Source organism: Dysidea avara, chromosome 9 (assembly GCF_963678975.1).
Source record: "Dysidea avara chromosome 9, odDysAvar1.4, whole genome shotgun sequence".
NCBI classification, from domain to species: Eukaryota; Metazoa; Porifera; class Demospongiae; order Dictyoceratida; family Dysideidae; genus Dysidea; species Dysidea avara.
The window spans coordinates 24,202,559-24,229,776 of NC_089280.1; the positions used below are offsets into that span (position 1 = coordinate 24,202,559).

The 27,218-nt window shown below is 36.9% G+C and overlaps 1 protein-coding gene across 1 annotated transcript in view; it reads right to left on the minus strand.

Annotated features, from left to right (window-relative positions):
- Window positions 1-986: 986 nt before the first annotated feature.
- The window catches only part of LOC136265694 (ABC transporter G family member 20-like), a 45,086-nt gene continuing 18,854 nt past the window's right edge, over window positions 987-27,218 (minus strand). Inside the window, exons 7-23 of the mRNA XM_066060587.1 lie at window positions 23,660-23,734; window positions 23,526-23,613; window positions 21,753-21,843; window positions 18,891-19,009; window positions 15,636-15,700; window positions 15,481-15,584; window positions 14,374-14,426; window positions 13,139-13,186; window positions 9,931-9,980; window positions 9,309-9,374; window positions 8,242-8,312; window positions 8,093-8,181; window positions 6,440-6,543; window positions 3,090-3,162; window positions 1,447-1,533; window positions 1,278-1,382; window positions 987-1,175 (exon numbers count right to left, since the gene is read on the minus strand). Of these exons, the coding sequence (XP_065916659.1) occupies window positions 1,069-1,175; window positions 1,278-1,382; window positions 1,447-1,533; window positions 3,090-3,162; window positions 6,440-6,543; window positions 8,093-8,181; window positions 8,242-8,312; window positions 9,309-9,374; window positions 9,931-9,980; window positions 13,139-13,186; window positions 14,374-14,426; window positions 15,481-15,584; window positions 15,636-15,700; window positions 18,891-19,009; window positions 21,753-21,843; window positions 23,526-23,613; window positions 23,660-23,734 (1,395 nt within the window). The 3' untranslated portion in view covers window positions 987-1,068. The remainder of the gene's footprint in view (window positions 1,176-1,277; window positions 1,383-1,446; window positions 1,534-3,089; window positions 3,163-6,439; window positions 6,544-8,092; window positions 8,182-8,241; window positions 8,313-9,308; window positions 9,375-9,930; window positions 9,981-13,138; window positions 13,187-14,373; window positions 14,427-15,480; window positions 15,585-15,635; window positions 15,701-18,890; window positions 19,010-21,752; window positions 21,844-23,525; window positions 23,614-23,659; window positions 23,735-27,218) is intronic.

Genomic DNA, 27,218 nt, shown 5'->3' on the forward strand with positions numbered 1-27,218 from the left:
GTTGCAAGAGGCCAAACAAAGCAACATACAGTGGTCCCTCAATTATCTGAATTTTGATTATCCGAACTATGGAGGTGAGTATTTGTCTAAAAGTGTATGTTCTATTAGAGTATCTGTACAGGACTCTGTAATAAATGAATGGGATTCTATTATCTGAACTTTTCGATTATCTGAACATCCTCAGGGCCCAATGAGTTCGGATAATCGATAGACCACTTTATTGCCATCATTTCACATTACAATAACAAAGCATGTGTCCTTTCTGGTGTCCGCCTTCTACGCTTCACCATTCTTTTTATCTTCAATTACGTGGTCCTCTTCTTATTCATGCAAGGAAACCATACCAAGGCATTAAGTTCTCATATCAACACTTCCCTTAGAAGAGCATGCATAGCTAGATGCCACAAAACTATTTGAAATAATTAAGAGGGAGTAGATAAGTGTATAGTTGCACTTATAAAATGATTGGTTAGGACCATGCCCTCTTAACGATCAGAACACATTGCAATTGCCACACCCTCAATGAATAGGGCTTGGTGACCATGCTCCTTATTGATCTAATTGCAATCAGCTGGTATGAAACCATGCCCCTTTAATCTACTGTATATAGCTCAGTAGCACAATCAAGATACTCTAATAAAGCAGTAACAGCCACACATGTATATCACAGCTCTGATATAACCAAGTTAATAAACTAAGTTAATAATCTAATTTAAAAATAAAGTAGGGTTCCTGTAGAAATATGAATGATGGTAGCTAAGTAGGAAAATCCCTTACGTTGACATTGAACAGATGGTGGTAACATGCCAATGTAGGGGTTTTCCCCAATAGTTACCATCACTATTTATAGTCTCCATGTACAGTAGCTCATTTTATCTACTTCCTCAGGTGAAGCGTCCCAATTCCAGCCAAAACAACAAACACTGCTACCATCATTCATATATTCATATATCTTGTTTCATTACTTCTTATCGCTGGAGCCCCACTTCATTTTTAAATTCATAATTTTTAATAAATAACTACTGTAGTGGTGTTTCTACAGTCTCCATGTACAGTAGCTCATTTCATCTACTTCTTCAGGTGAAGTCCAATTCCAGTCAAAACAACAAACACAAGAAACCAAGAAAATGGAATTATCAATCCCATCCACACTGATAAGTGGTCCAGTCCCCAACCTGTAAATTAGAATCATAATGTTTTAATAGTCACAATAATGACAATAAATGTGATAAAGACACATATTACAGAATATGTACAACATATTACTAAATCTTTACCTCTCAATAAAATTGATCTAACTGCATCAGTAGGTACAGCCATTGGAAAACTATAAGAAGTATATCTCACCCAGTCAGGCAAGCTCCGTAGTGGCCACAATAAACCTTGAATGGAAACAGAATTAAGGCAAAGACATTATACAAATAACTATAAAAACTATTGACATACCAGCACTGAGTAGGACTGGGTAGAAGAGGGCAATAGCCAGTTCTAGAGCAAATGACTCTGAGTTTACATATGCAGATATCGCCAAACCTTTAAATATAATATTCATTTTAACATTGTGCAACTCCAAATAGCTATGCAATTTAAAATGCACGAATAAAACAGTAACATTCAAACGTTTGCTGGCTTTGTTTTGCTCAGTACTGTAATTTTTGGAAAATCTCCAACATTAAACACTACAATGATTATACACGTAATTTCATTGGCTAATAAATGTGACTAAGTCTGGGAAAACCAGCCATGTCAGCAGATTTGATTTTTCACCAAGAACAAAAGCTACATGAATAAACTATTGAATTTCAGAATCAAAACCAGCTAGACTTGAGTGGTCTGCTTTTACTGACTGCTTTTCCGAAGCCCAGTGGCAATCCGTACGTGCAATGTGGGGCCTTAATGGAGCTCTGGTCAGCCCTATGATGGCTGTATGTAGCTATACAGCTCTGTGTGGTGTTGAATAAAAAACTGTGCTGTAACTTTCCTTTCATTTAAGTCAGTTTTGATACATGAATGGCCCAGAACTTGGCCTAATTCATCCCTACGCCTTCCTCTTCAATTCTTTAAACAACCTTTTGCTCTCCCTCCGGGCCCCCTCCACCCACTCCTTTTGGAGCTTGCCTAATACAGTCAACCTCAGTTTAAAAACTATCTAAAATGGCGGGAAACTTAGTTGTTGGCTACTTGTACAGTGGATGCTCTGGAAGGTAAGAAATTGGTATACAATGTGTGAAAATTTGGTACACATAGCTTCAACCATTGGCGAGTTACAACACACCAAATGCTTAAAACCGGCATTTCTCAATACTTTTAAATAGGCAATAAGACTGGTTTTCCCAGACTGGGTCACAAATATGTAGCTAGAATTGCATATATGTTTCATTCTACAAATTGTCTGCACTGTTTGCTTCAATGTAGCTTTGTACATAACATGGTTTATGATCATTTTTATTTCAAGCTATATATCCTTCTGAGTGTTATTTAATCTTTGAAACTGTTTAGTCATCAAGCACATGACCTATCAGCCATGATTAATGGTGAGAAATAACACGAATCTAAGAAAGATTATGTTATTAATTATGAATGTGACAGTTGGAACAGTAAAACAATAGAATTATACAGCAACTATACAACAAAAAAATTACAGGTACATAAAGAATCAATCACATATCATGATTGAAATAGGCTACAACGATGGGACTGTTCACTATAAATGTGAACAGGCAAATCAATCAAGGTGTGGTACTTGCCCTACGTTCCTCCGTATGCACAAGTCATTCCAATAAAATGATGATGGTTAACTTTACTTCTACTGCATCGTAAACAAGTGCCCAAAACTCATGTTCCGTTAAATAGTGTACAAACATGAAGCAACAACAAAGACATGATTACTGTGCAAATCCAGTGGCATTTAGGCTTTACTGATTTGAGCCTTGTTTCACTGCATACCAAAGCAATTAAATGTACTGTAGCATACATACTTTTACCTACGTGTGCAGTGTATTTCAAGTGGTTGTTTTTATAATGAAATTAAATTTGCATACATGGTGGGTTTTTCCCAGCCTATCACAATATACTTATTCATTACTTACCAAATGCGAATCCTACCATTCCTTCAATAAGAAATATCACAAAGACAAGAACCATACTTCCCTCTTTGGGGACCTATTAAAAGGAGACAAATTATAAAATAAAAAAGTGTAGGCATACTGATGATATACAGTGCAGTATAGCCAAATATAATTCACAAGTAGCAAGAACTTATGTGTTATGTTTGAATAACAAATCATTACATGGCAATACACCAAGTGCTAAAGCCACAAGTACAATTGAGATTGAGGTTGAGTAATGAACAATTGCTTACAGCTTGGTACGACAATTTGAAATCATCTTATTACAGAGCTATATACATAGTATTACGTACATAGACAGGCAATTTAATTAAGCCAGATGGAAGATTGTACCAGCTACTAAAACCTGGTGGTTACAATTCCACTGCTTATAGGATTGTAAAATAGTGGTAAAATACAAGTAATTAAGAATCTATACTAAAACAGCCAAGCTGTAAAAAAAGGATGCAGTCATTAAAAGGCCAGGGTGAAAAAGGTTGTGAAATCAAAGGTGGTAGCCAGCGATGGTGCTAATATTACAGTATCATGTAGCAAAAGTTCAAATAGGGTAACTTGTTTCATAGCTGAATGATCTACAACTCTCCATGGTGTGACTTGTAATGTAGTTGAACTCACAATAGGTGAATTATTTGTAGTTGAACTCTCTAAAGAGTGACTTGTATCATAGCTGAACTCTCTACAGGGTGAACTTCATATTTGATTTTCACACTATGTATCTGTAACTAGCACATTAAAAATTATTAATCTAAAAATCCAAGCGATAAAAGGTAGTGAAACAAGAGATGAATGATGGTATTACAACACAGTTCTGTGGGAAAACCCCTACATTGGTATGTTATAACAATTATACTTTGTCCAATGCCAAAGTAGGGATTTTCGCACAGAGCTATGTTGAAATACCATCATTTATCTCTTGTTTCACTACCTTTTATCACTTGGATCCCTACTTCATTTTTAGATAATTTTTTAATGTACTAGTGTGTTTAGTTTTTCTATACAGCTAAATGATATTACATGTGACTGTTTTAGTAGAATATTGAAAATTGCTGTTGTATTAGGGTGACTGCTTTATTACAGTATCTCGAGCGGGCCTCAGCCAACTGGACTATACGCAATATTTAAGGGGCGTGGTCATGACATGCCTTGTTTTCACCATGCTACCAATAAGAAGTGTGTATTTAATGATCAATTGCTATTGTACAGCTAGATCATTAAGAGGCTTGTCCCTCGATCGTTATTGGTCCAGCTGTACTAGATCATAAAAAGACGTGTCACTCGATCATGCTAGTTCGTAAAGGTCCTATTGTGCAGGTACAGTGTCTACCAACTGTCTACCGGTAATGTATCAGTATGAGAGCTTTAAATAAATTTGTGGCAAGTAAGTGTTGATACAGAAAATTAATGCCTCGATACGGTTCCTAGCATGAAGAAGAAGACTACAAGCAGATTGAAGATAAAGGAAATACAAGGCGCACTTGTCGGAACCCCAAAAGGAACATGCCACTGGTGTGTTTGTTATTGTGCCAAAAATGGTGGTCATACGATGCGCGTTTAGCCTCTAGCCTTGCTACTGTGGTCAGGCTGCAGCTGGCAGGCAGGCAGGCAGGCAGGCAGGCAGGCAGGCAGGCAGGCAGGCAGGCAGGCAGGCAGGCAGGCAGGCAGGCAGGCAGGCAGGCAGGCAGGCAGGCAGGCAGGCAGGCAGGCAGGCAGGCAGGCAGGCAGGCAGGCAGGCAGGCAGGCAGGCAGGCAGACCAAAAATTGAGTTTGGGCAATCTTTTTAAATTCAATATTAGGGCTTATATATGGGTTTAATACTATATCCGACTTTAGATACACTAAGACTCTTCCATAAAGGTACTTTTTGCCCCTTAAGATGTTTCTAGGGTGGTTTTTAGAGGCAGCACTTTGGCGATTGAGGTGATCCTTACTGCTGTTTGATAACACAGAAGCTACTTTTAATTCTTCTAAACCACTGAAAAGCCTTTCTGTGATGATTAGTCCAAATGCATACTAGTTTTCAGCTCATTCCCCTAAGCAATTTGCCAGGTACGTAGGTATAATAACTAATGGTCTTTTTTATTCATGAAATTAGATCACACAATTGCTACATACGTTTGGTTTTGCATTATATCTTGGGCAGGCACAACTTCACCGTAAAATTCATTGCATTCGGATACAGCATCATGAAACTATGTATATGTGAAAATTGTGTTTTCTTTCTTCCTGTCAATATATTGTGGACATTTAATCCCTAATTCAGTCTATACCCATGACTGAATTAGGGATCAAATGTCCACTAGTTTATCTGCAGGTGTAGGAGACCTCCTTTGTTTCCCTACTTTTTTCTATCCATGGTGTGACACACACACTTCTTGGGCAGCATGACACACAACTGTATCTTGATAGAGGTACACTTTAGAGGTACTTCACTACAACAAAGCATATAAGCCAATACAGCAGGGTTAAAGGGGTAGGTATAAACAGTGGACCCGGGGACCAAGGACCCAGGACCAGGGGACCCACGAGGATCCAAGTTTTTTTTGGAATTCTATATACTTCATAATATTCTATACTTGTACTAGGTACCTCTGCAAGTAGTCTTGCATGGCCAATCCACTTTTCCTTGTCATGGTGTCTACCACGATGTTTATACCATAGATTTTATACCAATTAGAAATTAATAATAAGTGTCTCTGAAAAAGCATCTAAAGCTGACAGCATTTATTAGCCACTCGCCTGCTGCACAATGAACATACTAGTCTATTATGTCGCCTAGCTACAGTACTAAAGTTTAGAAATATTGTGCAAAAAATTATTCCAGGGATATAGTACTAAGCCTCGTAGCTGGAAAGTTTCAGCCTGGGAACTCTACAACCAGACAATGGTGCATTTTCACAATGTTTCTAAACTTTAGTAGCTAGGCAACATAATAGACTAGTATGCTCATTGTGAAGCAGGCAAGTGGCCTATAAATGCAGTCCTCGATGCAGTCAGCTTCAGACACTATTTCAGAGGTGCTTATAATTTCTAATCGGTATAAACATCGTGTGAGACACCGTGATGGGGAAAAAGTGGATTGGCCATGCAAGACTACTTGCACAGGTATCTAGTACAAGTATAGAATATTGTGAAGTGTATAAAACTCCAAAAAAATCTGGATCTTCATGGGTCCTCAGGTCCCGGGTCCTTGGTCCCCGGGTCCACTGTTTATACCTACTCCTGGGTTAAAGTTGATTGTCTTTGGTGGTTTATACCAGAAAACACACACAAATTTTTCAAGAGTACAATTACAGTTCCTTACAGTAACTTACATCAAAACCATAATGTACAGTGAAAAATGATGGCGTCATTTGAAAAATCAGCAAAATAAAGAACGCTATGATTTGAGCAAAGACGATTTCCATAGCACTGACTCCTATAACAGAATAAAGAAAATGATAAATTGTTTACTGACAGTAATATGACAAGAAACATATTTTGTTTTAGTCTAAACTGCTGAGTTTTCTAATGCATAAAATAATACTACAATAGACTCATACAATACAAACAGTCACAGTTAAAATAGCTTGGACCAGCTATGATGAGGAAAAAGCTGTACAACAGTACACAATATTTCGTGAACAAAAGTCATGAGACTATATACAGCACAAGCAGACCACTTAAATAAACCAATTAACAGCCTAGTCTTCTAAAATTCCTTAGCTTGAATGTACATACAGACTACAGATGTGAAATAGGACAATAATGAATAACTATATGGTATGACGAGACACATTCCAAGACTGCGACACAGACACAAGCATGCACACAGACCAGTGGCGTATCTAGACATTTTACTTTACCTGGGCACTGGGTGGGAACGCCACTCAGCCAAGCAACACACATACACATGCCCATCTTCATATGGACATCAATATTGCGTCTAAAATATGTTGTGCATCACTATCTATGTGCTATACCTACATTAACTGCATGCAGGATAACTAATATTACCCTACTTGATACAAACGCTAGCTACTATCGTCTTCTTCATACACAGTACGCTGGAGGAAACTTTGAAGTTTCACACAGCCACAGCTCAAAATGTCTCAAAAGTTTCTTTTGTCTGTTCACATCTGAATTTTGACTACATCTTCGTCTTGAATTGGCACTATTCACCACACATTCATTTGGTCTCTGTCACGATGCTGCAGTTGGTAGTCATGTGATCTTCCTTCTATTAAGTGCCTTACATTGGCAATACCACAATCGAAACCAATGCAAGATCGCCTTTCTCCTCTGCACTACCTCTGGAAAGAAAGGCTTGAGTTGACATGGATTAGAGCTACGTAAGTTGTGCTAGTTATTCTTTACAATCATTATTGCTATAAATGGTTATTCAACATTGATGTTGAATAGCATTTACCTGGGCATGATTCAAATTAACTAGGGCCCAGGCCCGGGTAGGCCCAGGCCCGGGTAGGCCCAGGCCCGGGTAGGCCCGGGTGTAGATACGCCACTGACACAGACACACGAATGCATGCACATACACTACACCACATACACGCACATACACACACAAAATCAAAGCCTTTGGCTACCAAGCTAGTATAGTCATGTCTACCCACTGGGACATCCTCCTGGGGCAGGACTAGTAACTTGCAGGAGGTTGTACCATGTCCCACAGGTGAAGGTGTGGGAACCCGAAATCCCACCTGAACTTTTACCCACCGTGTGAGAAATGGACAGTTGCCATTTGCTTCCCCAGTAAACACCTGATAGACAGGCTGCTTCCCCAGTTGACACCAGGACACTAGGTCCCCATTTAAACAGCTGGGTATAGACTGGAGCAATGTGAGTAAAGTTACTTCCACAAGGAAACAGCAACAATAGCAACTAGGCAAAACTGGGCATCAAACTTGGAAAATTAACCGGCATCAAACACACACATGCACACAAACACACATACATGCATGCACACACACCTGCTACCCATGTGCGGTCTATGACACCTTCCTTGCGTTCTGTGATAAGCTGACTTGCAGTTAAAGTGATAGACAAAGTAATAAACATGCTAGAACAAACAGACACACAATTAAATGGATAAGTTATTGTTCTACTACACTGTACTTACGCTCCTACAGCACCTGCGAAAACAGTATCAGAATATTTCAGGCTTTCTTTGCCGTAAACATACTTGGAAATCTACAGGAAATTAGAAAGAAAATAAGTGCAATTGTGCATTTAGTCAGCTCAAATTCTATATGTATACATTGGTTGGAGTGTTTAATTGATATATGTACATGCTCCACACAAGAAAAGTTTATGTTGACAATATTTCAATTTTGCTTACAATTTGCAATAAAAATAATTATATAGTTCTAAAAGTTAAGGCTATGCTAAGCGGTATAATATGAGCATAACCAAGTTGTAGCAATGAACCAAATCCAAAACTCTGAAAACACGTGTTGATTGCTTTAGTCCAATTTGCTTATTTGCAATAATTGAATCTTGGAGGATGAAAATCAAAAAGGTGTGACAGCACTTAGAACCAAACCTGATCATGGAAAGTGGGAAATATCCACTCATAATTATAAGTGTCATGTCAAGTAATTCTGTGGTCTCTATATAGACGCCATAGACTGCATGTTGCTGGAGATCAAGTCACCACTGGTCTCACAGGTCCCTAGTGGCACATGGTGCAGAGGACAGACATTTATTGGAACCTGAATGCCACACATGAGTTTATTGCTATGGTATAAAACAGTGGTCATTATATAAAAATCATTTAGCGATTGTTCATCACAGAATATAGTTAATACAATCAACTAGTCAAAATTTTGCGACTACCCCTCAGTCCTGCTAAAACTCTAAAAATATAAAGCTGCATGTCACTCCATATAATGAGTCATATCTTTGAACTGGTTGGACTTCAAAGATATGACAAATTATTTTCCCATTATTTTTTCCAGGCAACATGCTAGTTAACCCCGAGCAGTGTCCTTGAACGCCCACACTAAAGTGGTATCACACCCCCGGGGTGCAATCACCACTTACCATGTATTTAGTATGTGTACATACAAAATAGACATGACTATATAATGTTTTCCTAGCTATACACACCACCCTTCCACCGCACCTAGTTCTATTGCCTACTTTTTCCTAGTTCTAACCACAATAACATATAGTATATACACTTACATTAAACAGTGGGTGGCTGATATACTCAGGGATACTCAGGTTCCTTCCAACAATTTTCATTACTGACTACATAAGAAACAAGTTTTTAAAACAATGTTAATGTGTACACATTTTGTCTATGTTTGTCTGTACAAACGTTTGCCTTTGTACGTGTGTGTGTGCATGTGTGTGTGTGTGTGTGTGTGTGTGTGTGTGTGTGTAACCATGGCAGGAGTTCTTATAGAATATGTAGAGATTTTTTACGTATGGACCAAGTGTGCGAATAGTGTGGTATATCAATACTGTACTTCTAGTTTAAAAGTTGTACTTATATTACAGGTTTTCAGCATCAAAAGTAAAGCCGTTATTCATTTTTAAAAATCATTTTATGCAAGCCTCTCACTATATAATTATAGTTTAGTCGTCCAGTGTATTTCAATCACCACCGATACACAATCTACTCATCTGTCCCTCTAGCTAGCTGTTAGTTATAGTACAGTAGTGAATAGAGTGACTAAGTATCACAAAGTTTCAACAAATTTCTGTTGTATTTCTACAGGACACATTCCGTGAAATACTACAACACACATACACACATGTTTGCACATAGCCTAAGCAAATGCACACACTACACTGTATGTACCTCATATGCCTTGGTCAAGGTTAAGTTCACAGTGGAATAAATCTCTTGGTCTATATTGGGAAGAAAAAAAACAACACATGTACAGTGAAGTCTACCAATGACTATAGTGATGTACAATATCACAATGATTATCAAGACACATTCTCCCTATAATGAATGATACAAATTTTCTAATATCATGATTCATGATACTTGTGATACAATCAGAGTGTAATAGCAACTTTACAAAAAAATCTTATTGCAAATTATTAATAAAATAATATTACAAATGTGACAGGATTCGTGATAAAGTACTTTGTACAAAGGTATCTATTGGAAGAACACCACTATACCACTTGAAATTAGTGTTTCACTGCACCACTAGAGCTGGTAGAATAAGGATGGTGAGTGAGCAACCTATGTATGCAACTTTAGTAAGCAAGAAAGATAAGTGAAGCTGCCAGGCTTAGTATGAGGCCAGTAGAGGTTATCTACAGTATATCCACTCAGACTGTTTATTACAGTCTCAGAAAGCATCCAACCAATTGCTGCTGTCTGGCCAACTCCATATGAGCTGACACCTTTTGTAAATCTAATCACAAATATTTGGTCTTAATTCGTAGTGGTAAATCCATGCAAAAACATCTTTGCTGTAAAAAAGAGTGCATCCAAAGAACTACAAGTAACTGTAATAACTGCAACTAAAAATGGCGGTCAAATGACTTGTTAAAGGTATTGATTGAGAAAGTAGCAAGACTGAATACAAAACATCAGTCAGTGCAAAATTCTCCAATCTTGGCATTTACATTCTTTCTTGGCCACACCAGATATCAGATCTTTTAGTTGCAGTTATTACAGTTACTTGCAGTTTCTTGGACGCACCCTTTTTTACAGCAAAGATGCCAATTTTATTTAATTTTATAAACAAATTTACTGGAATATACAGTAAATGGGCCATGCTGGCACTGGCTATTCACATTTGCTGCCATTCTCACAAATCTCTAAAGCCCCACATACAACTTATAAACCTCTATCATGCTCCATAGCTTGCTGTGACCTCAAATCTTTTGCTCACTGAAATGGTCTCGGTGTTTATACGATAGGTGCAGATTTTCCATGAAGTGTGTCCACATTTTGTACATTCTATTTAGTGTCCACTTATTTACAGATATCTTTCTTAGCAAGGGGTCAGCAATGAGGAGTAAATCTCATAGGCCATTAAAGATAATTTGTAAATCTAAAAAATTAGATCTCCACGTAAATCTTGTAGATTATTTTTTGCTTATGGCAGACCTCTCATTTCTTAGTAGTGTGGGGATGTGTGATGTCAATATTACAAGTTGGCTGGTATATTTATTTAAAGTGTCAGGGATGTAGCCAGGATTCTTGAAGGGGGTTCCAACAGCAATATTGAGTTACCAGAAGCAGGAGTCTGGGGGGCGAGAGACTTTCAATAGTTTAATGAATCAAAACTCAGCAAATTGCTATATTTTATGCAAAAAGTACACATAAGTGCACATATAGTAATCTGTAAGTGATAGTTATCTCACCATAAATCCACTGATACAAACATCATGGCTTACAATCAAAACATTATAACTATACAAATATGCATAGCACGAATTCATTTTGCATGACAAGTGATAAATTTCTGGAGTCCTATATCTTTATACACTGCACACCAAAGCTACAGCAGTATAAGGTCATGCTCAGTTTTGCATTTAATGTTAGAATGTTTGAAAAATTTCATACAGATATGGATTTTACATGCATGTTCTATTAGAGTATACCTGACTGCTCTATTAGAGTATATACCTGACTGCTCTATTAGAGTATATCAATCTTTTTAACAAATTTTGAAGAGGGCTCATGTTACCTCTGTAAATCCTTCCCTGAGAGATGAATGCAAGTTTTATCAATTGTTGTGCTGTGTCATTACACTATATCACTCACTCATTTTGTCATGCCACACTAAATGGTGTGTAACATGTTAGGGTCCTGCTTGCAGAAAGTCTAAATTTTACAGGGGGGGTTCCTGAACCCCTTAGAATCCCACGCCCTTGCCACTTGTTTTCTTGACAGGTCCAGTACAATTCAGACATTAGCTAGCTATTGGGGGAAGGTGTCTTTCGTAAAAACCAAATACACTTGGTGGCTTAATTGCCACTTACAGCACAGGTTGTTTGTAAAGGAACCACACTTTAAAAGAGATCACTAACTGGTACGCATGTGCACATGCACTATTTTACACACTCACATGCATATGTTGTACACGAGCACGAGACATGCACACAACATGTGTACGCAACATAATTGGTTGTGTTAATTTCATATTGTTTCCCTTAAATCCAGGTATGGACCCGGAGTAGAGGAGAGAGTGATAGTGGTGGATTTTTCCTGGAATTCCCTTACCGCCACCCCCAGCACTGGCTGTCAAGTAGTGGCTGTGTCAATAGTATTCCATAAATGCCAACTATTCAGTAGTAATTATGATAGAAGTAACACAAGCCGAAATCTCCCATGCTTAACATAAGGGTGTGACAAGAAAACTATGAAAACAAAGGTGATAAAAAATATTAGAGGCATATACGTACTAAAATTTAAAATTAAAATTAAATTAGGCACATCTCTAACAAGAATAATTGTGTAATTCATGGCTAAAATTTCAAAACCATCCGTACACGTAAATAACGCACAGTAGTCACCTCGCATGTTTAATCGTGGAATAATCTTTGTATTTTCTTGGTTGCATGCCTCACTACCGTGAGTCTTGATATTGGTTAGAGATTACTATGTTATACATATACTGCTGTTTTTTAAAGTGAATTATGTCACTGATTTAAGCACAAACATTTTATAGCTGCATGTTGATTTATATATGTTAACTTATTGTATCATGATAAACATGAGTCAGTTTTGTCACTTTTATGAATGTTTCAAAGATCAGTTAGTTAGTATATTGTTATTAAGTATTAGCAACAGGAAAAGAAGAAATCATTAGGATTGTTTCTGATCACTTTGTGAGTGCATTTTTTAAAGTTAGTAATTCTACTATGTACAATTAAGCAGGTGATTTCTTTTGTTGATAACATACTGAATACTGGTGATACCATGTACTGAATGATTTATAGCAAATACATAACTGGTAAAATTTGGTACATAAGGTAATAATTATAAACAGATGTGGGCATGTTCACAAGTGTCGTGACAATTCAAATTTATGACTCACTGACAACATCCATTGACACTTGGATTGTAGCATTATCCAGTTGTTCTTCTAAAGATAACAATATAATTATATTAAATTAAGTATACGTTATACCATGCCCATGAGGGATTTCCCTAAGCCCAAACCCAAGGGCCACGTCCAAGAAGGGTGTGAGCAGATATCAGGTTACAGAAATGTAAACAATCTACATAAGTATATCAAAAGGGGATGGCCATCAATAAAAAAACCAAGGGAAAGAGTTGTGACATCAAAGGTGGTGGCCAACAAAAGGCTGTTGAGTCTATAAGCATCTCTATATTAATGATGGAATAGAAATTTTAAATTTCAGTATTTTAAGGTGGTGGTCAAGTAGTCGCCTGTGGTTTTCATGGTTGAAGAGTTGCAAGCTTGCAGAGATATAACTTATAACTTTAAGCCAGCCAAGCCAAGCAATGTGCCGCAGTTGATTGTGCTAACAGAGAGCTGAAAGCAATCTCAAGTATACCACTAAAAAATTTCTTATGTTCTGAAGCACTAGCTACCATGATGGGCCAGGGTGTCTTGCATTTCTAGAATAGCTCTCACAAATTCATCGTCTGGGGATATATCCCTATAGCCACGAGTGCAATTAGTGATGGTAAAAGTGCTGGTCATTGTCAAAGCAAAACATTAATTATGTTACACACTGTGAAATTTTCATGGATCTTATTTTCACAGTTGCTGTGTCTGTCAATCGTGAAATTTGTGAAAATTACATACCATGAAAATTTCTGTGCGTATAGTAGTATGTTTCTGTGAGAGTTTCTATTCTACAAGAGCTTGTACTGAGGGATTGTTCTCTACATAATTAAACTGGTTACAGACCTACAGTATCACAAGGTGCTGGGATGTGTACCACACTCACACACTAGGCTATTGTAAGCTTTGAAAGTGAATGAATAAAATTCTGCGAGTGGGTCTCTAAAAATCATGAAAAACATTCACTTTGTCTATGTACGTATGTCATAGCAATCATTAGAAATTGATGCCCATTTATAAAGATACGTAATCATACTGAAGCTTACTATCTCAGCATGTGAGGACTAATTAAACCAACTAAGCAAGAAGCTGCATTAAAGCAAAAATTTATACATAAATTTCTTTTGATGGCTGGTCCAAGAAGGTGTTATCTAGAATAGAAACCTGTTGTTAATTACAACACACAAAGAGTCCCAGCTCTATCCAATTGGATACACAAGTCACAGTTGAGACCTCACCGGTAATATCAACAGGAAATAGCTTTAACATCTTAAAGCACACATCAACTGTCCTGCATGGATAACAAAGTATTATATGTGATTACATTATGGAAAACTGAGTACCTTATCACAAAGTACACAAGAAGATAAACACTATTCATTTATGAAGATGAAACTAGAGGTGGGTTTGGGGAGTTGCTTGGTGTATACTAAATCATCCTCAATTGAAAAACGTTTACTATATGCTAGCTACAAAACTCACAAGTGTAATTGTGTTTTAAGCAATGAAAATGGAAGGAGCAAGGGAAGGCTTAAATTCTTCCAAGAATTAATCAGAGGTGGCCAAACTATATTCAGGACTTGTGGTTTAAATTAGGGTGGTTAAATACAAATATTCTAATTGAACATTTCAAGGATTTCGCAAAAGTTCTGCTAGACCACAAGGAAAAGACCAATGCATGGGCTGAAATACTTCTTCTTCTGCACTGTGATCTCACCATTATTCGATAGTATAACTTTATACTTTTTCCATGCACCAATTCATAAAACTAGCTACACTTATTTCATGTGTAGTTGACTTTACAAGGAAGCGCCAAGCCCATAACATCATCTGTCATCACTCTATTGCCCTCCCAAGGTCAGATGGAAGCAACAGTCACACCGTGACAGATAATATGTCTATACAAATGTAACCAGATAAGGCAAGTTTGAGTTAATGTAAAAAATATTAGTCAGATAGCCCCTGTGTAGTGTGACCAACTTGTCTTTTGCGTGTTTTTTAGTTGAAAAACTGGTGAGTTAATTCACATACATTATTACATTACACAAGAGACACACAGTGAAAGTTGATCAGCTTCAATATTGAGATTTTTGACCAGAATATAGAGATTATTTTATGACTTTTTAGACAGTCAACTTATTGTTACGCATATTCCTGGTCTCCCATAACCGCCCTATAGATCGCAACAGTCAAGTGCATTTTAATAATAATCTCCTGCCTGCATCAGTTTATGCTGCATCTAGGGATGGGAAATAAGTAATGATGGCCCAACCAAGTCATTATACAGTGACTTTGTTTCACTGTACCAATATGAGATTAAAGTAACACATTACCAACGATATTACTTTTGAAAATAGTTGTCTGTATAGTTTACAGGAATCAGCACATATGCGACAGCTTTTCCATCTTCCACTTTTTTCATTCCTTCTTGAGGGTCACTTGCAAACTCCTATGAATAAATTAATACTAGAGAAACTTTCGAAGATATAAATATCCATACCAAATCTATCGTGTCTCTATCAATATGATTAATAAATAGTTCACCAAGGGGACGTGGAAATAAAGCTACACAAATTAAGCAAAAAACATATTTGTGTACACTATGGTATGGTAGTACTGTATAGTAGGGATAGTGAAAATTAGTGTTTTCCTGCCAAAAACATTTATTGAAAACTTAAAACAAGCCTCACAACACCTTGGTGCTTTTTAATTGGCACCTGAAGAAAACAACAGAAATATGATACAGTGGAACCTATCTATAATGGTCACCTTGGGACCAGATATATCTGGCCTTTATATACAGGTGGCTGTTATAGAGAAAACCTGTATAAGGTGGTCAGCAGCATTTTAGTGGCTATGGCTGTTATATGTGTGATTATTATTAAGAGGCTCGCGCCAACCGCAATACAGTAATATTTTAGTACAGACAGGACAAGGTGAGCTTGTTATGAATGTTGGTTATAGCTATTGAAGCATTGAAGCCTGACAGATTATATAGTATTCATTGAAAGGCAGGAAGTGTGATAATTGAGCATTAATTGAGCATTAATTGAAACGGTGCCATGGTGCCAGACAGTTGGCTTAACAAGCCACCATAAAAGGTAGCGACCGCTATATGAAGGAGAAAGTTATGTATACAGTGATTCATAGGCGAATTCTTGGTTGGCCGTTATACGCGTTAGACAGGTGACCGCTTAATGCAGACAATAATGCATACATTTGTATGGGAAAATATTTGGGACCTCGTGTCCATGGCCGTTATGCAAAGGTGACCGCTTAATCCAGGTGACCGTAACACAGGTTCCACTGTACTTAAGATAGGGTGATGTTCCAACCTTTGTTGAGCCACAAGTTCTTATATAGACAACAGTGATAGCCTGGGATGTTGTGCTCAATAGCTAAAACATGGTGGGTAGAAATACGCATCCATGCATTGCCGAAATGATTACTTTACTGATCATAGGTTAGTAACTACCAACTAGTCAAAACTTAACAATTACATTGAGCCTACTGACATGTAAACCAAAACCCACAATTAGATGTTGAACTGGTTGGGCATCAAAGCCATGAACAAACTGCGTTCCCATGATATTGCCCGGGCAATATGCGAGTTAAAGTTAAGTTAAACCCTGAGCAGTGCCTTTGAATGCCCACGGGGTATATATTTTGTTGAAGCTGATAGAGTATTTAAAAAGTATCATGATTTCAATACAGGTTATCTTGTGTCCTACAGAACACAGAAATAGTTTGCAAAATAATTACACTGTAAGAGCTGCTTCAGATATTTAAAACACAGAATTTGATGGCTTCTCTTTACAAACCATAAGTATATTAAAGGTAATGATGCCAACACTACAAAAAACAAGGTGCTTCCTTTAAACTCAAAGGGATACACGATTCCTGGTAACCTATGAGGCCTGCTACACTGTTTTTCAATTGTTAAACACCTGTAAAGCTCAATGGGAAGGTTGTTCACAAAATTAATGTAGAAAGTCTCTACACTCATATTTCAAACCAATGACAACTCAGAGCAAAGCTTACTTGCGTGGAAGTTTAAAACAGGCTTCAGTTAGTCCTTAATTTTAACATACTGGCTGCTTTTACCCTTTAGTGGTCTGGCTCATGTTGGCGCGTATGGTCAAACATAGGTAGATAGATATGTATGTAGGAATACACATATTTTTACAGAAAATATTTCAGAAAAGCATTGAAAGTGATAAAAGTAACAATACTATTACAAGTTTATTAACATCAATATCGGTGCAGTTAATTGTATTTTTTGTAAGCTATCACATCCTTTTAACACCATTTTTGAAGGCTGAATTCTTTCAATGGCTTAGATATAGTACATACACACATGCTCATAGTTCAGGTACATACATAGGATGCTCTGTGTGTGTACCTGAACTCATCCATGTATGTATGTGTACTATAAAGCATTAATATATAAATAAATATTTTGAATTAAAAATATATCATTTACTTTGTGAAATTGAACAAAGAAAGACCCTAGTGGTTTACATGCAAGTTCTACAAGAAAAAAATAGGTGGTACAGCTGGTCCAGTAAGTGTAACAATAAATCAAATCATGATTTCTCAAATACTATCAAGGCATTTTCTTATGGAATAGAAATCCAATTGAAGATCAAAGCAAACTAAATATGTACAAGTACACAACCAAGATACTCTAATAGAGTAGCCATGTATTCATGCGTATATACAGGAATTGATGAAGTTGTACCTATTAAACGGAAAATATACTGCACATAAAGTTAAACATACAATAGTAAGTCCTAAGACCAGCTTTGGACTTGAATGTGGTAGTTACGAAAATTAGACAAATATCTAACGTATTGCAACATAGACCTTCAAAATTTGATTTATTTATGCATTGCAAAATGAATATGACAAGTATTGAAAGCATATACGTATCTCAGTGACTTTTACTACAGGAGTCTCAGCCTGATGGAATTCTACTGCAATAATATGTCATCATTTACATCAGGTGCATAATCAAATTATTAACACAAAACTTGATATATACATATAATTGCCCAACACACAAGCACAATGGCCTTATTCTAAAGTAAAGCCTTTATACTGTGTTGAAAGGTTTGGAAAGGGGGATGGGTTCACCAGGATAGTAGTAGATATCCCCCTAGAAACTAAAAGTATTTATATGCTTCAAGGCTGAAATATTTGATGTGCACTGTTGGTGTGTATTGATAAAGGACCATGCATGTGCACTTAAATTTGTAAAACATTCCTAGCCAACAAAATGTGTTCATGGGATGGTACTGCAGATGCTAGTGTCCATACTCAGCAATAACTGCAGTAGATTCTTAATAGTATTATATACGGTGACTGTTCTATTAGAGTATTTGACTGACTGCTCTATTAAAGTATCTCAGTTTTGGATAAATTTTTGTGGGGGGAGCATGTGCTTCCCCTTGGATCCACCACTGTTGTTTTGAGACTACATCAATTGGAGATACAGAATGGGAAGTGTATACAGTGTTGCATACTTGCAAGAACTGTCATATGTTTGCTAATATACCCTAATACAACAGTTACTGTTACTTTACACACAGTAAGGAGATAGCATTGCACACAGGTGTGATGTCTTTGTTGCAACTTCAATTGCAGTACAATACAGTGGCAGTCATATTTTAACACTATAAGCAATATGGGAGTATTACTCTATAAGCAATATGGGAATATTACACTATAAGTGCATAACAATACTGTGGATTACTTGGTTGATTTGTATCTAGATTGGTGATGTAAACCTTGATGTCTTCTATGTCACCTCCATAGCTTAGACAAAATACAGATAATTGTATCAGTGAACTGACCAGAACAAAAAACAGCAAGCTATAAGAAATATGCAATACACTTGTAATATTAGTGTAGCTACCTACTCATCAAAACACATGACAGTGTGTCGTGCGGCTAAGTTCAGCCTGCAACAGAAGAGTGTGTATTTTATCGGAACCATTTTCAAGCATCTGTACCTTAAAAAAAATTAACCATTTTTGTTATGCAAACTCCCTTGGGGTAAAGCACCTCATATTCCAAACTTTAGCTGAATTTGCCTAGCCATCAAGTGCCCTCAAGGTTTGTCTTATTTTCTTCATATTTTTCACTGTCTTTTTGCACCACTTAGAAAACTTGTTGTGTTATAGTCAATTATTTACTTCTAATATGGAAGGCAATAAGAGCATTTTACAGTGCATTTTCAGTCTAATTTTCATACAGATTAAAAACACAATAGATATAAGGGATTTTGAAAAATTACAAATGCGATTTTTTTTGTCATGCCTATAGGGTTGTATATAATCACTGGACTGGACTACTGGACTCATTTATTATTTTTTGGCACATGTTTGGGCAACTGGTTGTAGCTATTGCTACACTGAATGTAAAATATGCAGGTGAACCTGGCACTGTCTGTTAATTATCTTAGGATTGTGTACAATTCTCGCTCTTGGCATAATCTCTATTGTATGCTTATCATTTGTCTTATCATGAAGTACAAACAATACAGTACTTGTGCATGTAGTGTTGTAGTAACCATGTATCCTACAAGTTATAGTCATGGAGTCAGCTAAATTAAGTGGTGACAGTTAACTGTCTTGCTATTCCATAGCTGATACAAAGATTCTATAGATTTTGCATGACAGCAATAACAAGTGAAATCATGTGAACAAGATTTCAACCAATCAAATTGATTCATTTTGACCTTTAAACTATAATTACCACATGTGACTTCTGTTTTAGATTTGTTGACGTACAATAACTATTAGAACCTCTGTACATAGCTGAAGCTGGGCAATGTTGACAAGTTTGGCATGATCACACCTTTCTTTTGTTTGTGTATGTGTGTTTCTTTATGTGTGGGGGAGAGGTTTAGCTACATGAGACTAGCATACTTATAACCAGTTGCCCAAATATTTGGTTAAAAAGGGAAAACACCTGAGTCCAGTAGTCCAGTCCACTAGTCCATTGTATACAGTAACCATCATAGTGCAAACCTTTTCTGGTTTGTAAGTAATTGGGATAGTGGCTATGTAGTTTAACAAAACAAACAAACAAACGAACAAACAAACAAAAAACCATAACAAACACATAATCGAGTTTCGTTAATAGAAAGGTATTACTCACCATGTCTACCAGGCAAAAAACTTAAAGGAATGAACTGAAAATAATTTTATAGGTAGATTAATTATTTAGAAAGACTTTTCAGTGGCTTAATCAGAGTTATACTACGAAAACCAACCAAGTGTAACAAGTGCGTGATCAAGATTCTCTAATAGTGCAGTCACCCTATTAGAGTGTTCAGCTCCTTAATAAGTCACTCAATTAGAGTATTCAGCTACAATCAAGTCACCATGTAGAGAGTACAGCAATATAACATGTCACCCTGTAGAGAGTCCAGATAAAAATGTGACCATCTCGGCAAAAACCCGACTTGTTTGCACAACTTCTGAATTTTTAATTTTCTCAGCATTATCTACAGTGTCCGAGGAATGGATCACCAAAGTTTCAGCTTATTGTGGTGAGTATTTATGGAATTATAGTGCTAGACAGTAGGAAGAACAAGAAAATCACTTTTACAGCAACTATACTGAAAATAAACTACAGGCGCTTATACTCGCTGCCATAACTTCTGTTTGCATTGGTCTACAGTGTCGGAATTCAGCCTAAAATGTTCACCATGGATTAGCAAATCAACCAAGGTATAGTTTTAGCCCTGTAGTCACTTACGCATATCAGTATGAAGGCAGTTTAGTTGAAGAACCTGTTTAAGTCACAAACTAACGCACAAAGAATCTAAATCAAACTAATCAAATCATTATTTCTTGTCTTCAGAGAACTTTGTTCTATATTTCTGCCAGACCCTTAGCACATTTACTTTTTGTATGTACTGCACTGTATGTGCATGACTTGCTTCTAATAAGATGGTGTATAGTTTTAATCAATTTGAGTCTTCCTTCTCTGAGTAATGGCCCAATAAAACTTTATAAGTTGAGATTGAGTGGATTATTCTTCGTAGCATGCGTAATTTTATGATTATTTTTAAAATTTGATTTTCTCAAAACACATGCTTGTGCAAACAAGTCGGGTTTTTGTTGAGACGGTCACAAATAAGTCACTCTGTAGAGAGTCCAGCTACACACCACATCACCCTGTAGAGATGTTACAATTACGTCATGGCTCTTCAACTACAAACAAATCGTCCTGTAGAGTTCAGCTACATTACAAATCAACCTATAGAGAGTTTGTGTGAAAATTTTATTCATAAGAACAAAATAGCTATAGACTACAAATAAAAATCTGCATTCAATCTCATTCTTGTAGTAACAAAAAAGACAAGTAAAAAGGAAGCTAAAACTTTGGGGATAGCAATGACAAAAACAAGTGACATCCCAAAACAGCAAAAAAAGGTGCAGCCCCAAAAAAGCCAGGATAAAAAGTTATGAAGTCAAAAGTGATGACCTTGATTTCATTATCTCTTTTCACCCTGTTTTTTTGGGAGAAATGTCTTGTTTCACAGCTCAGCTGTTTTGGTATAGATAAACTAATATACACACACACTGCACAAACACAAACTCACAGGGGTTCACGTATGAACCTCATAAACTGTTTCCAAACAAGTGCTGCTAAGTTAAACACCTTGGGAGGACTTGGAAAGCTACATCTAGGAACTGTAGTAAACCAAACAATACTATCAAGAACATATACAACAAGTATTGTACATATGTGACATAAACCCAACATAATTACAGTACTTTACATTGCAATAATTTTCATATGCCATCCAATACTCTCAGTTACTATTGTTTATACTTACAACAGTTTTCAAGCCAAACCTTTTGAATTAAACCTAAATCCACTAATTACATAATCTACTAAATAGTCGTTTATTTTAGGATACTACACATACAACTTAGGGATTAAGTGTCCATTAGTATATCTGCAGGTATAGGCAACATACTACATTTTTTCTATTCTGTCTCACTACTTTTTATATCTTTGATCCCTAATCCAACTTCAATTTTCTTCTACTTGTTAGTTTACTTTTTATGAACACATGAATATAACATCAAAAGAAAGAATGGTATCAGGCATGCCATAAATTAATTCTGTATCTGAATGCACGTCCCAGCAATCAATTACTGAAAAGTTTAGTGGCCATTATGCTTCATCTTTAGCTATGTTCCACCCATTAGACAGCGATAGAAATGAAGAACAGTATGAGAAGTGTCTCTGCAATCACTACAGAAAATACAGTGATAAGTGTAACAGCTAGTATTACAGCCACAGAGAAACCATATTGCACTACTGGCAGTGCAAATCAACACCAGTGAAAAGAACTGGGACACAAAGGAGAACAAAGGTAAATTCGTGAGATGTGCATTGTATGCACTGTGGTTGGCAAAAAGGCACATCTCGGGACAAAATGACATCGAACAGTGAAAAAATCAAGCCCGTAACTTAATGCATTGTTGAGAATCACATCAGTTAGTCAGTTAGTAGAAAAGCCAGGAAATTTTTTAAATTCCACAGGAACTTGTTGGAAAGATGGGGAGTTGCTTTGAAGACATTTTTATGTTTACACAAATACCACCAAGCTGTTTTGAAGGAAACCTGAGGCTGTTTTTTGGGTGATTTTGAAAGGGAAAAAAGCCCAAAACTCCATGATCCCCAATATACAGTACTACTGTACTGTATGATAAACTACTAAATAGTCGTTGTTAACTTTAGGATATTAATTCTTTTACACTATATGACTTAATGACCAAACTGTAGTGCTTCACTGCACGTAACTACAGTATGTGACTTTCCTTACACTACTATTTCAGATCTTCTCAACTGTTTTATAATTTGTCTGCTTTCCCCGTAAATTCTTCAACAAAGTCACAAAGCTTCCCTCATGTAAGCATGGCCCCTTTCAACTTGAGGGATAAGATATTCCTGGTGCCTGCACCATTGTATTTAATTGCTAAACACCTGTAAAACCTGAAGGGAAAGTAGTTCACGAAGTCTGAGGAGAATTACCACACCCATATTTCAAACCACCAAAAAGAAACCACCTCAGAGCAAAGTTCACCTATACGAAAGTTTAATACAGTCTTCGTTTAGCTTTTACTTCTTACATGTAGGCTGCTTTTACCATTATGGTTTTGCTCATGTGGGTGAGTACAGACAAACATAGATAGGTAGACAGATAGATACGTACGTACGTACATATGTACACACACGTTTTATAAAACAAGGCAAATGCCCACAGCCGGCCTTTCAGCTGTGAGCATGAGCATGGTTTAAAAAATAAAAAACAGTTATACATATGTAGTACTTCTATCTAAGCCAGGTAGTACAACCTTACATGTGAATAATGGTGGTGGCTTTACATCATCATCTGTGCTTTGCACCAATGGTGTTGTCTCAGTTGGCTCTCCTGTAGCGAAGGATTTCTGTTAACAGAAATATGAGTTACATGAAATCATAAGAGTCACGTACAATGGATGCTCTGGCCTTTCTTTGTCCAGCTGTTTCATCTTCTTCAGATAACTTTAGTAATACATCTTCCAATGTCTGTGATATCAAAATAATTGACAGTAATGTATATTAGGGATCACAAGAGGTTTGCATTTTCTCACAAAAAATATTAACCAGAAATCAGCCTCACAATATCTTCATGGCACCTTGGCAGTATTGTAAGTGACCCAAAATGTTTCCAATAAGTTGCCACAAAATTAAAAAAAAATTTTTTTTTCTACTGACTGACTAATGCCTTCAGACAAGTGTAACTTACAATGGCTAAGGCTACAGGCTTGATTTTTTCACTGTTAAGACATCGCTTCAGAACCTTTGGCATATGCCAATATGTATAGTACAAAGCACGCATCATAGACCTACACAGTACCTTTGTCTCCTCCTTGTGTGTCCTATTTGTTTTCACTGGTGTCAATTCGCAGACCAGCATACTATTAATTATTTTAGCTTTGTTTTGTGCAAATTACTTTGTATTTCATAATTATTTTGCAATTCATCAATTATGTAGCTGAGGAAGAAACTCAAACAACCCACAAATTAATAGAAGTATCTTCTTACCTTTTTAAATTCTTTAGACAAAGTCTCATGGTTGCTCTTAATTTTCATTCATGTACAAAAGGGACATGTCCCCCTTCAATTTGAATGGATACACAGCTTACAAAAGCCTCGACACAATATTTTTTGCCTTCTACAGCACATAGGCAAGCAGTTCACATGGTTCATTGACCAGCCACACCCCCTTCAAGTAAACACGATGAAAACAGAAAAGTAACCTTCAACACAGTACATAAACAGCCTTCACTCTAGATCTATTTTCTGTAGCTTAAGCTTTTTTGCTCACGTGGATGTGGACAGACATACACATGGTATTTCCAAACCAATTTCAGCATACATCTACAGCTGGCCAAAGGCCACCAACTGTGTGTAAGCGCCTGGTTTAAAAAAAATTACACAAGTTGGTATTGTGCTAAAAATCAGGCACCGATGCAGTTACGTAATACTATATACTATATCCCTTTCTAGCTAGCTAAATAGGCACCACATATATAATTAAATTTATATTAATGCGACGTTATTATTAATCTAAAGCAAAACAGCTAAGCTGTAAAAAAGAGTGCAGCCCCCAAAAAGGCCAGGGTGAAAAAAGATGTGAAATCAAAGGTGGTGGCCAAGAAATGGCTGTGGCTGCATTGCCGCTGCCAAGTTTCACTAGGATTCGGCACCAAATTCACCTGAATTGTTGTTATTAAAATTTTTGCCATTAACCTACCATCATTCTTGGCTGCCACCTTTGATTTCGCATCTTTTATCACCATAGCCTTTTTGGGGCTGCACTCTTTTTTACAGCTTAGCTGTTTTGCTTTAGAATCACTTCTTTTTGTTTTGCAAGTCACAAAGCCAGCCATAATTTTTTTCTTTACTGCAGGAATTGTGGAACAAAAGAAGCAATTGTGTGCATACCTTTTTGTCAGATTAAATATTTGTATATTTAACACTGAATGATATTCACATAGGTAATAAGGTGACTTCCTACATAACTGAAATGTAGCTGAAACTCTCATCTCATTGTTTGTAGTTGAACTACTTTCAGGGTGACTTGTTTCTAGCTGAACTCTACATGGTGATTTGATTGTAGCTGATTCCTCTATAGGGTAACTTGTTTCTAGCTGATACCTCTCTACAGGGTGACTTGTTTCCATCTGATCTTTCTACAGGGTTATTTGTTTGTAGCTGATCTCTCTACAGGGTGACTTGTTTCTAGCTGAACTCTCTACTGGGTGACTTGTTCCTAACTGATCTCTCTACATGGTGATTTGTTTCCAGCACATATTTCTATTGGGTGATTTGTTTGTAGCTGATCTCTATACAGGTTACTTGTTTCTAGTTGATCTCTCTTCAGGGTGACTACTCTATTAAGATGACTGCTCTATTAGAGTATCGATCTCGCACTTGCTACACCAAGTTGAATTTCGTGTTATAATACTGTGGCTTTAAGTCTGATTCTTCTACACCATTGAAGAGCCTTTCTAAGATAATTACTTCATCTGTACAGCAATTTTCAAAGCATTGCTCCAAGCAGTTCTTTTGGAAGGCGTGGCAAGTAGTCATTTTTATTAGCTAATCTCAATCACGTAATTGTTACACACTGTTGGTCTTTTCGTTGTATTTTCGTGGTTCTTAGCTCGATTTCTTTCAAACCACAAAAGGTTTGAGGTTCAATAGTTAACCTATTCATGTGCCGATTTTCAGCTTCTTCCCATAAGCGGTTTACCCTGTCAGCATGGCAACCTATTGGGGTCAATAATCGCTAATAACTCCTTGACTCTTTATCCTATTCCAGCCAAATGTGGTACCTGTGTGCCAAATTGCAAGGCAATCAGATATGGACTTTGCATTTTATGGCAGTTTTTGTGTCTGAAAAGAGGAAGAAAAATAAGAAAAAAACCCCGAAGAAACTAAGCCAATTTTTGAAGTCGGGAACACTTGAAGTGATTTCGCTCAAATTTGGTATGTGGAGTACTGAAATTGGCAGGTGTGTCCACAGCAAAACTTGTCTTGTTTCATAAAGGCAGCACAGAGCTACGGAGGTATGAAAATCACGTTTTCTTCCTGTAAATATACTCATGGGTGTTGCGTGCTGGTTTCCTTGGCCACGTGACACACTACCATGTGTCTTGATATAATACCTGATTGTGATATTAGAGTAACTGACTGCTCCATTAGAGTATTTCGATCTGGTTGAAAAATTTGGAGGGAAACTGTTGATATTAGGAGAAAGGATGGTCAAAACCCCATTTGGATGTGTATGCCAGGAGCCACTACTGTCAAAATACAATCTAATCCAAAATAGTCGAGTTGTAAAAAAATGGTGTGGCTCCAAAAAGCCATGGTGAAAAAAGATGTGAAATCTAGGTTGGCGGCCAAGAAATGGCTGTGATGATAGGTAAATTGCTAAAATTTTAATAATGACAAATTCAGGTGAATTTGTACTGCCTCCTCCAAGGACTTGGGAACAATTCACCTGAGTTGTCATTATTTAAATTTTTGCCATTTACCTACCATTACAGCCATTTCTTGGCCGCCAACCTGGATTTCACATCTTTTTTCACCTTGGCTTTTTGGGGGCTGCACACTTTTTTACAGCTTGGCTGTTTTGGATTAGATATCACTTCTTTTATGTATTTAGCAGGCCATAGGCTAGCTTTAGCGCTTCTTTTTTGCCTGTCTTTTTCTTTACTACAGGAAGGAGAAATGAGATGTAAAGCAGTTGTGGATTTGAATATACATTTTTTACAATTGTACAAACTTTTATGTAGAAGTTTTCTCAAACAGGCCATGTAACTCTCCAACTTGTTACAACTTGGACAGTTACAAATTACACGTAATTAGTTATATACTATAGTTACGCTATGTAACTTAGTGTAGCTGGACTCTCTACAGGTGAGTTGTTTGTATAGCCGAACACTCTACAGGGTGACTTGTTTCCAGCTGATCTTTCTACAGGGTGATTTGTTTGTAGCTG